The following is a 17024-nucleotide window of genomic DNA, read 5'->3' as shown; positions in this document are numbered from 1 at the left end:
GAACCACCCTCTTGGCCCTACCGGACCAGCTGTTGTCATATGACATTGGCTTCAAACCACCCTGACGGTTGGTTTACAACTTCATCGCTGTGCTATCCTTCCTCACCATGACCCGCCTCCCCAGTTCTATTAGGAAGGTCAGGCTTAGTAAACTGCATCCATTTTGAGGAAGTGTTAGGAGGTGCTTCCTGGTGATGATTGATAGTCTACAGCATCGTTCTTGCACTTGAGCGTGTCTTTCACATGTTTAAGTTGATAACAATGGATTTGAGGGCAAAGAAACGTGGGATGTGTTTGAGCAAGCATTGAGCACAATGCAAACAAAACAAACAAACAAACTCATGACATGCCAAAGGGGGTCCCTCGTGCAAGGCAGCCGACTATTTGGCAACCAATAACCTCAAGGGACCAAAGTGGGATAAGCTCTGACCAACCTTCATTTTGCTCTCAGTTACAAATCTGTAGATTTTCATGAATCTATCTTGGTGGTTATTATCTGACTTGGCCAATTGACTACCTGAAAAGAAAAAAATAAGCTTTGTAAGCTCAGGGATTCACAGTGGTAAAGCTGCTCCGCCTCAGGGTGACCCAGTTTAATTGACTTATCTCCACAAGCAACGGCTGATTTCCTCTGCTGCTCACAGACAGATCATCCTTGCTCATACAGGTAGGACACAAACAGAGTCAGCTACACTGACAACATGACATATCATCATTCTTTATATTCAAGAAACTGAACACTTTGGAAGGACATCTAATTGTTATTATTAGTAGTATTTATCTTAAACTAGGTTGAAGAGAATCTTTTTCTGAGGAGAATACAAAAGTTATTATATGAAGCATGTAAAGGCAGGACCAGGGAACGGAATAATTTGAATAGATGAAAAGAAGCAATTTTTGGATTCATCTTTTGTTGGTGTTGTTACTGTTTTATTGGATGTCTGTCTAAATGCAACTTTGATGGTTTGATCTCCATTCAAAGTAAAGTACCATGAGGACCTTTTTATTACTTAGATGATTATGAATACCTGAAGAAAATACTAAAAAGCCTTGTAATCTTAACCACTTGCTGTTGTTTTTTACTTCAATTATGAATTGTATCAATATTTATTTATGTTCAACATGCAATCATCATAGGTTGTTTTACATTGAGCTGGAGGCTAACTTGAAACATTTGAAGATACTGAGTCCTGTGGGATATGGTAGACATTTGTTGTGACCTACAGAACTAATTAGACAAGGGAAATTGTAATTAAGGGGTTAAATATTAAAGCCGCGCAAGCCTACACAAATTTGAAAGTCACTGCAAAACAATATTTTTACTCGCAGCCAAGATAAAAACAAAAAGCAAAAAATACAGTTGAGTCTTGAGGAGAGATCAGTTGAGGAAGTTACTTTGACGTTGTGCTTCCCAAAATGTGTCAGGTTACACAACTACATGGTCTAGAATTTTACTCTGTACAATACTGAAATCGGCTCATTTTAAAAGCAGCTAGGGGTAATTTAAATGTCAATAACCAAGCACTCCAGCCTTGAACTGGGTTGAACCCTGTCCGTGACACCTCTTACAATTGGTTGATTCGCTTAATAAGCTTACCAAGCGGCTTCTGCTCTTTCACAGAAAACGCATCTGTGACCAGGACAAAAAAAGAAGAAGGATACTGCAGCCATATCTCAGGAGGAGCCTTCCATTTATTAGTTCACCTGAATAGCAGAGGTCTCTTTTTTTAGGTTAAATACGTGTGTTTAGTGGCCTAGAAAGCTAAAGGGCCATACAATCACATCTAAAATGGGTAACAGCAAGAGCGGCATTGTGTCCAAGGAGATTCTGGAGGACCTGAAACTCAACACCAAGTTCACAGAGACTGAAATCGGCCAGTGGTATGAGAACTTCAAGAAGCAGTGTCCAACAGGGCGCATCTCAAAAGAGGAGTTTGAGCATATCTACGGAAAGTTCTTCCCAGAAAGTGACGCCCAAACATACGCACAGCATGTCTTCCGCTCCTTCGACACAAATGATGATGGCACACTGGACTTCAAGGAGTACATCATCGCTCTCCACATGACATCAACAGGGAAGACCACAAGGAAGTTGGAGTGGGCCTTCTCCCTGTTTGACGTGGACAAGAATGGATACATCACCAAGTCAGAGGTTAAAGAAATCTGTGCGGTGAGTTTTGGAGAAAGGAAAGTAATATAGACAAGACAATCACCAGTTTAATTATTTTAAACGCCAGTTTATCACTCAATCCCAAATATGTGAATATACCCTCTTTTCTTGAAGGTTTGAAAATCTGATGTAGCCAATCTCGGAACCCATTTGCTTTTGATGATATGGCTCCAGGTGAAAGAGGCTGTATTTCTGTAGTTCCTGTGTGGCCAGCGGATATGTGCTGTTCATTGTTCACAGTCCGGTTGGCAACTAAAAAAACACGAGAATGGAGTTGGAGTTGAAAGAAGACATCTATGATCTCAGTATTTTACAAATAGCCAGATTCAAGCAAATGTTCAGCTAAAAAAATTGCCTTGGGTTCGAATTTGCCCCACAGAATTTTTAAATGTAAGTCTGATCAAACATGATTGGTAAATTCTACTTATACTACACTACAGACGGAAACTAGACACTTCCAGAGCCAAAAGTAATGCTTAATTCGTAGGCAGAATCTGTTTGTAAAGATGTATTCTTAACCAAAAGGTAAAAGGTCATATAACCACCGAACAAAGGGCCGAAGAGCTTGTTGGTTATCCTTGGCACCAGTGCAGTTTGTTGCTGTTTTTGTGAGTAGAGGCATGATCAGTTCAGAGATGTGACAAAACGGTGGATTTGAAAGGATTTGGGTTTCATGGTTTTACTCCGTTTGACAGCAGAAGTCAGACTAGTAGAATATTTTATTATTTCCATCTGTGGGGCCTGGGAAAATGGCAAGTGGCTTGGGATGACATCCATCTTGTCCGAATACCAATCTTGTTACATAGAAAGGTCAAATGTGAGATACATACACGCTGAATGCCTCTCTTTCATTGACCAGTATGTGTATTCTGATTTTCCCTAAACAGGCTATTTTCAAGCTGATTCCTAAAGATGAGCTGTCTTCTCTACCTTCGGATGAAAACACAGCTGAAAAGAGGGCAGACAAACTCTGGACGTTCTTTGACAAGGGTGACACTGGTGAGATACAATAGTGTAAATGGACACATGTATGAATAAATGTGAGGCGATTACAACTTGGTGCTTTTGTTCTATGATAGATTTTGCACTGCCCATTCAACAGCCAAAATGATTTATTTTTCCTAAACAGCTCGATTCAAAGATGTATAAAGATTATACATTAGTTCCTCCCCCTTAAAACCTTTAAGAAGTGTCTCTAATTTCAATAACATGAACTAAACGTCTTTTTTCCCCTTCTCTGCTTCCAGATCGAGTAGCAGAAGGCGAGTTTATCCAGGGAGTGATGGAGAATGAAGACGCTCTTCGTTTGATTCAGTATACACCTCTGAAGTAACCTTTTGACATATGCATCGTAACCCTCTCCCTTTCTGTCATTTCCACTTAACCCTTCACTCAGCTGATACAATTGCACCTGACAGCACTTTCATACAATGTAGACACACGGCATGTGAGACGATAAAAAAACCCAATGTTCAATATTAAATAACGATGCAGAATGTCCTCCGAGGTTTTAAAACATTTCTTATACTGCATTCGTGTGCTCTACAAACATTTTCTTTATCATACAGAAAATTAAATAATGTTAAAGACGACTAGGTCAGTAGGCTACTGTCTTTCTACCATGAGCTAGAGGGCAATAATGATCAATACACATGGCCTAGTTTACACTTTCCTACAAATAAAGAAAATTCATATTTTTCTGAAATAAGCCTATTCGTCAAATTTACAAAAAAGTAAGCACGCAGCATTACATGAATTAAGAACTTATACTGATGTGTAATACAAAATGTCACTTACTTGTGTTAAAGTGGCAATAACATTTCAGTATTTAGCTTACTATGCCTTTATCATAGCACTGAGATTGGTGTTTCCGTTTCAAATTATAATATATATAACTATTTCTTGCTTTGGACAGCAAGCTAGCATTAGCCAGGTTGCTTGCGATAGCCATGCTGCTAACAATGTATGACAAAGTAGATTGTGAAAAAGCAATAATTACGTTGTTTGTAGCTCTAAGGAAGAAAGAAGGAGACCCAACATTGACAACAACAATTGAAGAAAACCCACTTGGAAACATACGGGGGAAATATTTATCTTCTTCTGCTTTTTGAGGTATATTTACCATGAACCATGTTGTTTTTATCTGGGTCACCGATGCTGGTTTCTATTGTCTCTCTTTTTAGCCTGGGATGTTTTTTTTTAAAACCCTGTCCAATATGTAAGTGCAGCAACTGTACCCTTCTTATTGTTGTCTTAAATGGTGTTGAATCTGTCCATGTGGCACGATCGTACATGTTTAGCAGTTAAGTAAACTGGTGGACACTGGAAATAGGTTTGTTGTAAAACAACATGTAAAACTAAGTGTTGGTTCTGGATTTACCCAATAAATAAAAACCATGAAAATGTTAATTGTCACAAGTTCTTTTTTGTTTTTTGTGTTGCTCTCAATGTTCAGAGTTACTGAAAACCATGACACCTTGTGCAATCACATGAGCTAGCAAACCTAAGCTAAATACAGCAAACAAGTGACTGTGTACTAATATTCTTACAGCTTATTATTGTGTGTAGGGAAAAAGGAATGATTATACATAGCAATTTAGGCCACCCTACTGTAAAATGTTATAGTTGAAGACCCCTGGCCTGCGCTTAGGAGGGTTTACAGCTATGTTAGCAGCTAAACTTCTCTGTGCTCAATGCTAACATTAGCCTAATGACATGCTAACAATGAAAATGATGCATGCTAATGTTTACGAAAGAATGTGTGGCATGTTTGCTATTTAAATTTAGAATTTGTCCATCACAGACTGAAAACTCACCAGTTTGCCTGCATCTTTGCTCATATAAGAAACAAAACTCTTGTGTACGTAGCACTTACAAAGGATTTGGATTTAGGTGAAGCTAATGCAGTAGCACTTAATCTTGGGCTTATAGATAGGAAATGTACCTGCAGGATTCTTGCTTTTGATTTTGTTTCTTCATGGTTGAATGAACTAATTGTACAGTAAGTCGCTTTGGGTAAAAGCGTCAGCTAAATGAAATGTAATGTAATGGTATAGTTCATCCAATAGTTATTAAGATATAAACACCAATTAGGTGTTGACAGGTTGGCTGTTGTCCACTTCTTTTACCATCTTTGCTTTCCTTAGTGCGAATGAGGTTTGTCTAGATTTCATCGAAGTAAACCCATTTTTTACTTCACAAATCAACCTCCAACAGCAGATGAATTTAATTTAAAAACGGTTGTTACGTTATTGTTTTCTAACATGAGTCTTGCTTTTCACCTACCTCACCCATTGCATATATCAGATAATTTTTCTTTTTTTCTTTAATGCCACAGTTATGTTACTGGAAGGAACATTGGAATAAGTAACTGTATCCACATTGTTTTTGCAAAAAAATACTATGAAAATATCCTGAAACATGTGTTCCTTTTAATATATTTAACACCTGATAAAAATGTTGAACTAACCCCTTTATGCGTCTTAGTTGAAGTTGCTTGAACTAAATCACCTCAGAGACTAATGCTCATTTTAGATAAACTGTTGTATAATTCAACTTAATTTACATTTTTAATGACTTTCTAAATACTGCGCAGTGACCTGACAACTCAGTTTATCTCCTGCTCGCCTATATTATGGCAATCTCTATCCCTCTCCTCCCCAACCCTGCTCAGTCTTATTTCCCTGAATGCGGAGATTATTGACATAATCTTCTGTCCAACATTGGAAAGCATCTGTCTTAAAGCCCAAATCTCTCTGTTGCTTTAATCTTTGATCTATTTACTTTTCTTTATCTTTCGTTTATATAAATAGAAAAAAAGTTACATATTGCTCGTACTGATGATTTAACCATGATAGTGTCATGGCCTGCTGAGTTTAGAAATGTTAACATTTACTTTTATATGTAATCTTTTAGTAACTGTTTCAAGTCATTCACACCAGTGTTTCATTATAACTCTTTAAAGTTGATATATTATGTCCTACTTCAATTGCATTTCGTTACTAAGTATCTCAACATTAAAGTGATAATTACAGATTCCATGTATACGTAAGACATTTTCAGACAATGTTTTTTGCATTTATTTATCCCTTTTTACATGCAAACATAAATTAAAAAGACAAAAAGTAAATAGCATCTCCTGCTTCACACTGACTTCATGGTAGTCTCCTCACTTCCAACCTTCCTTATAATGGAAGAGGTTTGAAAAGACTGCAAACCATGATAATCTTGGATAATGCTGGATCTGTAAGAAGGCAAATCTCCGCTAACTTGTTAGCTGTAACAATATGAGAAACCAACGGTCCATTGGAGACGTGTCGGTGAGATTTCTTTGCCCCTTTATATTTATGCCAAAAAACAGTTTAGAAATGTTACAAGAATCATTTTAAAACTGCTTATTTACAAAATAAACTAAATATTTCGGAAGGTATTGTTCAAGTCTTGAGGTCTTGGAATGTAGTTGAAGACAACAATGTGTAGAGACAATCCTAACGAGATAATGTCCTCTGCGCTTATAGTCTTAGCAGAGCGAGTCGTCTCTTTCCTCCTGCTGAGAGTAATCCATTTCGTCCATCTCCCGTTCACAGTCTTCACATCCTTCAATACAGCATCCCTCCACCACCACCACACCATGAGGGTCCTCCAGCCATTCCCCTGCCATTCCACTTCCCCCCATTCCTCCTACCATTCCCATTCCCAATCCTCCTATCCCTACACCTATTCCTCCTACTGCTCCCATCCCCATTCCAACTACATTTCCTCCGACACCCACCATTCCCATCCCCCCACCTCGTCCTACTGCTCCCATTCCTCCCATTTCCCCAGCTCCTCCTGTTGCTCCCATTCCTCCCATTCCCATTCCCATTCCTCCAACCCCAATTCCTCCTCCACCAACAAACAGCGCTTCCCCCGCGCCGCACGCCAGAGTGCCGACAGCCGGTCCCATTCCTCTGGGCCACAGAGGGTCCATGAGTGCCCCATGCTGGCCGAGCTGAATCAGCTGACTGACGGAGAAAAGGCCTCCACCGCCGGCTCGAACCACATCCTCGTAGGAGGGGGCGCAGGCAGCAGCACGAGCCTCGTCCAGCCTCACACGGGCGCGATGCTTCATTTCGATGAGGGTCTTGGTGTAAGAGTTGAGCGTGGCAACCGCGGCCCCCATGCAGCAACTGAAGGACAGCCAGGCCATGCTGGTGAGGGAGGACATTTGGAAAAAGTACGACACATTATATAACATGACAGGCCAATGCAAGTTGTTGTTTAAAGGCGTGGTTACAACAAAAGTGGCATAGGATAAGTTTGTATGCACAGACAAATTAAATACAATGATGGGGCCACATTGATTTGAAACAAAACTACGTGGTTTGGCTCAGGAAAATATATTGATATATATAGTTTGTTATGTGATATCAGTTGTGTTCATGATTAAGATAAGAACATTACACAAGTTAACTAAAGTTAATGTCAACTTATCGTTTGAAACGGAACACAAACAGCAGTCTCCTGAGAAAAAGTCCTGTTTTTTGGACCCATGCATCAACTTAGACCTCTACTAGATTATACATGTATTTGTGATATTTATTTTGCACACAAGGACAATGAGTTATAATAGCTTCTTATATTTTGGAGTTACCAACTCTCTTTTAGTGGCTACATTTTTTTTATGGGAGCAATACAATCCAGGTGCACCATAGAGAGCATCCTGACCGGCTGCATCATGGCAGTTGCACCGCCCTCAACCATAAGACTCGACATAAGACTATTAAAAACCTGACCATGCACTATTTTTATTTGTAGGCTATTGTTGTTTTTTATATACATGTTTTAATGTCTTGTAATTTGCACTGTTTAGGAACCTTCGATCTATGTTTTTCATACATTACATAACTACACCATAGTTTTGTTTATGTTATGACAACAAACCTTTGAATTTTAATCTTGAATCTACATAGAATATAAACAATTTTAAATGCTGGTTGTGGCCAAGCTTGAAGTGGGATTTTTGGGAGGGGATAAAATTGAAAGAAACTTACGCAAAAGACCACCCGTAGTCCCAGGTCTGTGGCCTCCAGTCTTTAGGACCAATGCTTACAGTCATCTGAAACACCGTAGTGTACATCATGTGCGCTACCATCCCCATCAGACCTGTTAGAGGAAAAAAGGCAAAGTTTAAAACACAAAAGGAAGAGAGAATACGTGTAAAGGTCTTTACACACCAAGCCGATTTCGGCATCGCTTGATGTCGATAGATGTCGGGCCGTCGATGAGCGTCGTGTCGTGTGGGCCCAATCCAAAACCATGCCCTACACCCTACCCCTACACACTCCCCCTCCGTGACGGAGTGAACTCACAGGTATGATCCGAAGTAAAAAAAATATGAGGTTATCATGAGGTTCTTAACATCGCAATTTATCAGTGGATGTTTGCTGACGGACACACACAGCGTTGAGACCGGTCAGGTAGAGACCGGTCTCAAGTCAGCACCGATGCTGACTCGCTGTTTGATGGCTTGATAGCCCACTCCCACTCCACACCGCTCCACACTCGTTGGTTTTGAACAGCATTTAATGTGGCCGACCCTCCTCGCGAATGCACAAACGGAGGGGTAGTGTGTAGGGGTAGGGTGTAGAGCGTGGTTTGGGATTGGACCATAGTGTATACTGCACCGTTGTGTCTTTTCGGCTGTGCTGACACCTTCCTCCGCCGATTCGACATGTTGGCCCAATCCCAAACCACGCCCGAAACCCTACCCCCACACACTACCCCTCCGTTTGCGCGTTCGTGCGGAGGGTCCACCATATTGAGTGCTGTTCCAAACCAACGAGTGTGGAGCGATGTGGAGGGGAGTGGGCTATCAAGCCATCAAACAGCGAGGCCGTTTCTCAATGTCGAGTATATCTGCTGCAGAGCCACTATTTCAAGTATACTACGTCATCGAGTGGCGCCGAATGCTGGGCATTTAACATGCATTTCAACAGTCCTTCGGCGCCACTCAATGAGTATACTTGAAATAGTGGCTCTGCAGCAGGTTTACTCGACATTGAGATTGGTGCTGACTGGAGACCGGTCTCACTGAGATTGGTGCTGACTGGAGACCGGTCTCACTGAGATCGGTGCTGACTGGAGACCGGTCTCTACCTGACAAACACGTTCTCACTCCCAACCCATCACATGTTGACGGACGGTCAGGGCCCCTCCCCGTCACTCTATTACGGACAGGGTACCCCTTGAGAGTCAGTGTTCAACGGGCAGGGCGTCCCATTGACTTGCATAGAGCTCCCTGAACGTTGGTAATAGAGGAGTTGGGATCGAGGCGAAATGCTCTCCGCAGGNCTTCAACGCTATATCCAGTTACATTCATCCATACATCCATGGAAGGGGGAAGGTACATTGGCCATACCTGTAGTCACCCTCTTGGATGCCACATCTGGAAATGGCCAATGTACCTTCCCCCTTCCATGGATGTATGGATGAATGTAACTGGATATAGCGTTGAAGGCGAGAACCCCTTATTCCTATGAAAGTTGCTCATTGGCACAAGAATGGCCTGACGCTTGAGAGCAAAAGCTGCTCTCGGCNTTGAAGGCGAGAACCCCTTATTCCTATGAAAGTTGCTCATTGCTCATAGGGCGACTGTGGCTGTGAGGGAGTGTGGTCGTCTTTCAACCAGAAGGTTGTGGGTTCGATCCCAGCCCATGCAGTCAACATCACAACCTTCTGGTTGAAAGACGACCACACTCCCTCACAGCCACAGTCGCCCTATGAGCAATGAGCAACTTTCATAGGAATAAGGGGTTCTCGCCTTCAACGCTATATCCAGTTCCCATACATCCATGGAAGGGGGAAGGTACATTGGCCATTTCCAGATGTGGCATCCAAGAGGGTGACTACAGGTATGTAAGGGTTTTCTCACAAATGGGTTATAAAAAAGACACAAATAATTAAAGATAGGACATTGTAAACGTGTGGCCTTTGAGGAACATACCTCTGAAAGGTACTTCACTGGTTGTATTCTTGGATGTATTTTGTCTTTAAGACTAGATAGAATGCAGATATTTTTGTTATTTCCTTTAGCTTAACCAAATCTTGGCAAACTTGAACTGTTTCAATTTTTATGGTGATTAACTGTTAATAACCCCTTTCCAAATAAAACAACCGAAGACTAACTTTTATACAGTTTTATATACACTAGCTTCTTCTGTGACTTTTAGTATCCTATGATGGTCAAAGAGTCTGTTACAGCTTTTCATAATCAGAGCTCCAGGAGAAACGCATGATTTCTTTGAAAGGTTATATTTAAAGATATTTCCTTTGTCAATATTTACTGTAATTTGTACACAGTTGCAATTCTTTTGAGATGTTCAATGAGAGAAAAGGAAAAGATTGAGTCTTGACATGTCATACTTAAATTATTTGGACTTGACGGCCCTGTATCTTGACTGAACCCTACACTTAAATGTTCCCTGATTACAAGCACGCTGCAGGTCTTATCTGCTTTAAAAATAACTTTGATAAAGTGAAGTAATTGAGTCCTTACCCAAACTGCCTTGGTCCCTACATTGGCAAAGATAGATAATAAGATAATGGGTTGAATCCAGTGAGTGGCTACGAGTAGCTCTGCTATTTTAAATGTGCTTAACTGAGTGTTGACTGCTGACCTGCCATCTGTTCGGCTGTAAACCGGTCTCCAACTTCCATCACAGTACACCTGCTTCAAACTGTATGGTGGCCCCTCGAAGGGTGCAAACCTGACTAAAGCATGGGGGCAAGGCAGCAGTCATTAAATGTCTGAACTATTTTGCCACTTTAACAGCTCACTTTAATATATCTCATGTTTGTAAAGTGGGTTACAGCTAATTTATTACCCAGAGGTATAGCAGGAAGAAAACATCACTTACCATGCTTACATGTACCCTCTGGCATAGATCAGTAAGGAAACACCACACAGCCATTTTTTGCTTTCTGACCCAAAGCTTTTTCAATCCCTTCATTAGGTGTCAGCTGTCCAAAACAATATCTATTAATTCAGAACAACCCCAAAACAAACAGACAAAAATGATCATATAAACAGTTTTGTAACATCATTGGTGTCTCTTCTTTTAAGGCAATGAGAATTTATATTCTCTTGCCGATATGTGGTCAAAGAATGTCCAATCTGGAGGACATCCAATGCCATTGACCACTAGAGGTTCCACATATACATATATATGAATCCATTAAAATCCTGGCAGATGTGATAAAATATTAGGGTGCCAGTCATCACCTGCCTCTCTAATGTTCTTTCAGCAATACTTGTTATCTTACATTTTCACAATAGTCTTCAGAACATATTCATTTGAAAGATTTTGTTCACAACTTATGCCCTCAATATTGTCATATCGTCAGATCCATCATTGGATTGCCTTAACCCTCACTGGGTTGGAGGGGGCTGGACATTCTGGACAGGTCGCAACATAAGTGGTGGCCAGGCCACCACTCACATTCATTTTCACACTAGTGTGCACAAACCTGAGGCAGCCCAAGCTTTAAGCCAAGGAAACTCCCGTTAGATAATATGATGATGCATAGTACCGACAACAACAACAAGCTGTATGTGAGTTCAGCCTGATTACGAGGACATAACTGCATTCAGACATCTTCGCTACACACTGCCACATCAATTCTTTATCTCGGACAAAGAATAGAGCAGCAGTAAGCTGTCTTGGCAAATTGTTAATTCCTATCCTGTGATAAATAAAACCTCTCCTGTCGTGCTGTGGCCGAATTTCTGCACCCTGCCTCCCTCTTGGCACTGTCAGTTGATTTGGATTATGCCATCTGGCTGCCAAGGCTTTGGAGAGCTCTGCCATGTGTCACCTTCTAAGTGAAATAGCTTCTTCAGGTGCTATTTTATTCAGTTTCTTCCCCTCCGCTACCGGCCTCTTAAACAAGGCCCGGCCCCCCCACTGACACTTACCCCAGCCACAACGTAGTCTCTATATGCATTAGATTAATGCACACAATGTTCATACTGCTTACTGCACATATTTCATATTTCATATCCAATAATTCATTCATAGAATTCTATTTCCATGTACATTTCTGCTTTATTTTATTGCTATTTAACTATATCTTACTACGGTGTCCTTAAAGTTTTTATTTTGGATTTTTTGTTTTATATTTGATGTCTGCACCATGACATCAAATTCCTTGTATGTTTGAACCTACCTGGCAATAAACCTGATTCTGATTCTGATTCTATTTTCTTAGCTTTTAAGAAGAGTAAAATAAATATATTAACCAAATGATTTAGCTGTTGGACTGAATCTGGTGTGAACAGTAACCAATGCAGGCTTATAGCTATCTTTAGTTAACAAGCTTAAGGTAGATATATTCTTGCATCATTTTAATAGACATTATTGCTAACTTAATGTCAGTTACACTTTATTCAAGATTAGATTAAGATAAGACTTTATCTATCCCAATGTAATGCTTAAGTTGAACAAAATCAGTGCATTAAATATAATAATAATAATAATAATAATAATAAAACTGTACACTAACAGTGTAGTAAAAGAGCACATTTATTAACAAACTACATTTCACAGATGAACATTTTCCTGGTTTTATCACTAAAATGTTATGTTAGATTTGTTCTGCTTTTTAATATTCCATGACGAATATGTTTGACTAGCCTAGCCTTCCTAAATGGTACAAGATGCTTTAGTTCTTACCAGCAAACCAAAACAACTTTTTTAACATACAAATCAATTAAATATATTGGGGAAAATGAGAAAATAGCAACAGTTTTCCGGACAAGTAAAAGGTACATTCCACATTGTGATTGGCATATTGAACTCCAGGAAGTCCTAATGCAATTGACTAAAGATATTATTGTAAAAGTGGTAAAGCTACTTTAGGCCACAGTAGCTGCTGTTTAGCAACACTTTCTTGGTGTTGTGTGTAACATTATGTTGTTTTTATTTGGCCTATTATTATTATTATTTTAACCCTTGTGTTGTTGTTCGAAAGCTGTTACCGTTCATAGTGTTCGCGGGTCAATTTTGACCCATGATTTATCTCAGTCCAAAACAATATTGTTTTAATTACATCATAACTAAGTTATTATGCATTCATAACTTTACAATCCTGTTGTAATTTTATTTTACGAACCCACAACATATTTCACCACATATTTAAGTAAAGAAAATGAAAAATTCACTCATTATATTCCATATAGTGAAGACAGTGGATAATTATGTTATCTGACTATAGACTAATATTAGAATACAATTTCCCCCCCAAAAGTTTGTCTAAAGTCAAAGATGAATCTTGATTGGGCCAAATTTGACCCCGAGTGACTTACAACAATTCTGCTGGGTCTTCCCAGACCCGAACACCAAATTATACACTTTTTTAGAGGTTCAAGGTTCTTTATTTGTCATACGAACATAGCTACAGAGTAGTTATGTCGATGAAAATCTTAGGTCACAGGCTTCTCCAACAGTGCAACACAATAATACAGAAACATATAGTGCAAGTAAATATTAAAAAGTAAATACTTTAGAGACCTTCAGATTTGGCTAAAATTGTCCAAATCAACTTTTTAGTGTTTATATAGCTGTTGTGGAGGATATCATGAAGCCTTGTTCCGATAAAAAAAACTAGAGCGTAGTCATTATATAATTTTAACTTGAAACGCGTCATGGGAGACCCGAACACAAAATAATGAAATCCGCCGCCATTCATCTCATTTTGACTATTTTCTTCAATTTTACAGTAAAAGAAACATTTAATAAATATAATTTAAAACAATCATTTTTACTTTTTTGTAAAAGATGCTCAACAGCTTCTTCGCTTCACCCATTGAGGTAAGCCTAGCATTAGGTTTATTTGTGTCCCTCAAGATAAGATGTTTTTGGATGTTTTATAAAAATGTAGGTTCAAATAATCCCTTTTTTGCTGATTATTTTGAGCTAAAGTGTAAGGGATTTGGGAAACACCCTGGGCTAATCCTCACTGAGTTTGCACTTCATCTTCTGTATGGCTCATAACTCTTTCTTCTTTTAGATCAGGGATTCACTTCATGCTCCAAATACAAGTCTGGATTTATTGGATTAGCAGTTCTCGTCCCGTAGCTCCTGAGACAAACATTCCCATGTTGAATTCTCACCTCTGACCTTGTTTAGATTTAGTTTAAGCAAAGAAAATCCTTTAATTGAGAGGAGAGAGGGATTACAATGGACGTGGAGAGAGAGAGTAAAGGTGGCGGGGTAAGGAGGATTTGGCAGCAATGCACAGAAAACAGAGAATCAATAAAGGGAATGGAAAATCAGTGATAACCAGAATGGAGCTGAACAGTATTATCAAAGCTCTTTGGCCTGACCTTGAGGAATTTATTCCCAGAATAGGGGTGTTTAATCTAGAACCCTAATGTGCATCCTGGTTTCCAACGGGGTTATCCAAAATGTGAAGAAGTGACACTTTCACTCCCAAATGCCATTTCAAAGTTAAAGTATTTTGTTATTTACCCATTAAACATGGATTAATGGATATTTTTGGCAACTTGGGTACAACCCAAAACTAGTTGTAAACACAATATTAAAATATTATAACCTTTGAAAACGATTATTACTTATGGGCAGACATTTCCTATTCATGAGTTTCGGAAAAAGTCATGTCATGTTTCTGGAAACCTGATAAAGGTAATTACAATATTGACGTTCTTTTATTTTTGTTTGTTTGAATTAAACTAAGTATGTTTAGTACTGCTCTTAAATATACATTTGAAGTACTTGTACTGCATTTCCATTTTAAGTTATAAGGCATGTTTTGTGGTATTCTAAGTTATACTTCCAAAAAACACTGCAATGAAAATATTTGTTGCTAGTTTATTTACATATTCAGAATGTTAAGACAAAATATAAGTCAACTCCATATATTAACATTAACTCCATATTAACCAGCTGCAACATAATAGTGATGAATTATATGCATATATATATTTTATGAAATGGGCCGTCTTGCTGCATGAGAACTTGAGAGGAACATTAGAAGTATTTATATATAAATACTTTCACAACTGGTTGGCTTGTGAGTGAACATTTTAAGTGTTCTGTTGAGCTCAGTCTTCCATTTTAAACCTTCTCAAAATCACCATACACGTAACTAGAAGTCATACATGACATTTTGAATTTGACACTTGACATCTCTGAGGTAAACGTCCTGACCTCACCTGTCAATATTGAAAGCAAGGCCTGTGAGGACATTCTCACCGTGGTTAAAATCCCATTACCTTATAAAGACTGTCTGAAGGGGTCATATGAGGTCATTCAGGGCGACGTGTGGGAGGGGGTCATAGAGAAACGATAACAAAGTCTTTATGTCCATCTTGTAAATAACGTCAAAGACCGATCTGAGAGCAGTCTTGGGTTTACAACAAACAGTTCACTTCAGTCCAGATTTAATCTCGTTGTACCATATGGTGGGGGATTTAACAAATGAGGGCAACTCAGGTAAACTCTGGTGAGCTTTCACAACAACGAAAAACAAGTCCAACTGAATCTAAGGTTGGAGATTGATTTGAAGGAATAAACAGAGTTGAACTGGGGTGAAACACACTGAAATTGGTGTAAACTAATATCAAATTTCATTTATTTGTCATAATTCGTCTCTGTCTTAAAGCTCAGACGATTGTTAGATATATTTATGTGCAGATGCCAATTTACTGACAAATGTAGATATTATAAAAGTCCAAGGACTTAAAATCTGACACTATTCTGTTCAATATTTTTAGTCGTCTCTGCCAGGGGTTAACATTACACTATAATCTCTGTTCATAAATGTGAAGTTCGTATTTTATTTTAATTTTATCTTGATTGTCAAAGTTAGTTTTCATATATAATACATTTAAAACCTCTTAAGCCCCACGGACCCGGTTACGGGGCCAAAATCGCGTCATTTGCAGGAAACAACGTCTAAGGAACCTTAATATTTAATAAACTATGAATATTTTATATCCATATAACGGAAAAAAAAGAATTTAACTGATCTTTTTCAAAAAAAATTCTCCAAAAAAACTCAAAATGCTAACACTGACCCTCTGAATTAGCCCCAAGCGAAAAATGCTAACCTATTACTGCACCGAAAATCACTCCTAGCACCCTTATTACTTATCCTAGCTGCACATCCAACACATCATTTATGATTGTAAGGAGACACCGAATCTATTGGTACCCACTTTAACACTCAAAGATTACAAATTCGTGGAGAAAATAACAAAAACCTACATCAAAACATGTGGGGCTAGGTAGCCAAAAACGCTAACATGGCTTACCTTGGTCTTTGTCTGGTCAAAACTGGTCTTCAATGGCATTAAAACGATAAAAACGATGGTGTAGTTAATCCATAGGTTAATCCAATCTGTCTGTGTCCCCTTTGAAATGTTCTGATAATCCATAAACAATAAAACTGCTTTTCCGTTTCCAGATATCAGAGCAGGGATATTCCTACGCTCTGCAAAAGATTGCATGCGCAGAGACGCCAGCTTTTTTTTTTTAACATGAGAGTCTATGGGATGATTTCCCTTCGATCATTTTGGCTCTAACGGTCAGGAAGAGATGTCACATGTCAAAATCGAGCAAGGGGGGCCAGAGATATGGAAAATCCACCCAAATGACCCCAAAAGAGGGTTTTTTGCTAAATCTGTCTAAAAAGGTCAAATATCACTTGTTTTGCATCAATCTTGATACAGGGTACTTATTATCTGTTGTACTTTGGATTCCTAAAGCTTTTAGTCTACTAAGCCATCATCCAAGGTTAGTTTTCACTATAAGTACAAAATATTTTTGGGACGGACACATCATTTACAGTTTTT

General features: G+C 39.0%; 2 protein-coding genes across 2 annotated transcripts; one reads left to right on the top strand and one right to left on the bottom strand.

The window, feature by feature from the left end:
• The first annotated feature begins 609 nt into the window (after positions 1-609).
• Positions 610-3503, top strand: LOC104965463 (visinin-like). The gene is made up of 4 exons (XM_010794419.1): positions 610-667; positions 1622-2170; positions 3058-3169; positions 3418-3503. The coding sequence occupies exons 2-4, from the start codon at positions 1790-1792 to the stop codon at positions 3501-3503; spliced, it is 579 nt and encodes a 192-aa protein (XP_010792721.1). The 5' UTR covers positions 610-667; positions 1622-1789.
• Positions 3504-6689: 3186 nt separating this feature from the next.
• On the bottom strand, positions 6690-8884 carry LOC104965462 (germ cell-specific gene 1-like protein). Its single transcript, XM_010794418.1, has 4 exons — positions 8836-8884; positions 8203-8314; positions 7092-7359; positions 6690-6809 (listed from the first exon to the last, which is right to left on the bottom strand). The coding sequence occupies exons 1-4, from the start codon at positions 8882-8884 to the stop codon at positions 6690-6692; spliced, it is 549 nt and encodes a 182-aa protein (XP_010792720.1).
• Positions 8885-17024: the final 8140 nt, after the last annotated feature.

Source organism: Notothenia coriiceps, unplaced genomic scaffold (assembly GCF_000735185.1).
Source record: "Notothenia coriiceps isolate Sejong01 unplaced genomic scaffold, NC01 NC01_scaffold00037244, whole genome shotgun sequence".
Taxonomy (NCBI): domain Eukaryota; kingdom Metazoa; phylum Chordata; class Actinopteri; order Perciformes; family Nototheniidae; genus Notothenia; species Notothenia coriiceps.
The sequence above is the reverse complement of the archived record's forward strand: the minus strand, read 5'-3'. Positions and strand labels throughout refer to the sequence as shown.

Bases quoted from the DNA above. Each gene is read 5' to 3' on its own strand.
- LOC104965463 (XM_010794419.1), top strand. From the start codon at position 1,790: ATGGGTAACAGCAAGAGCGGCATTGTGTCCAAGGAGATTCTGGAGGAC. The intron at 2,171-3,057 runs GTGAGTTTTGGA...TTCCCTAAACAG, and splicing joins AGGTTAAAGAAATCTGTGCG to GCTATTTTCAAGCTGATTCC. The intron at 3,170-3,417 runs GTGAGATACAAT...CTCTGCTTCCAG, and splicing joins CTTTGACAAGGGTGACACTG to ATCGAGTAGCAGAAGGCGAG.
- LOC104965462 (XM_010794418.1), bottom strand. From the start codon at position 8,884: ATGTCGAATCGGCGGAGGAAGGTGTCAGCACAGCCGAAAAGACACAAC. The intron at 8,315-8,835 runs GTGCAGTATACA...TTCCTCTAACAG, and splicing joins ACAGCCGAAAAGACACAACG to GTCTGATGGGGATGGTAGCG. The intron at 6,810-7,091 runs GCGTGCGGCGCG...GAATGGCTGGAG, and splicing joins GACCGGCTGTCGGCACTCTG to GACCCTCATGGTGTGGTGGT.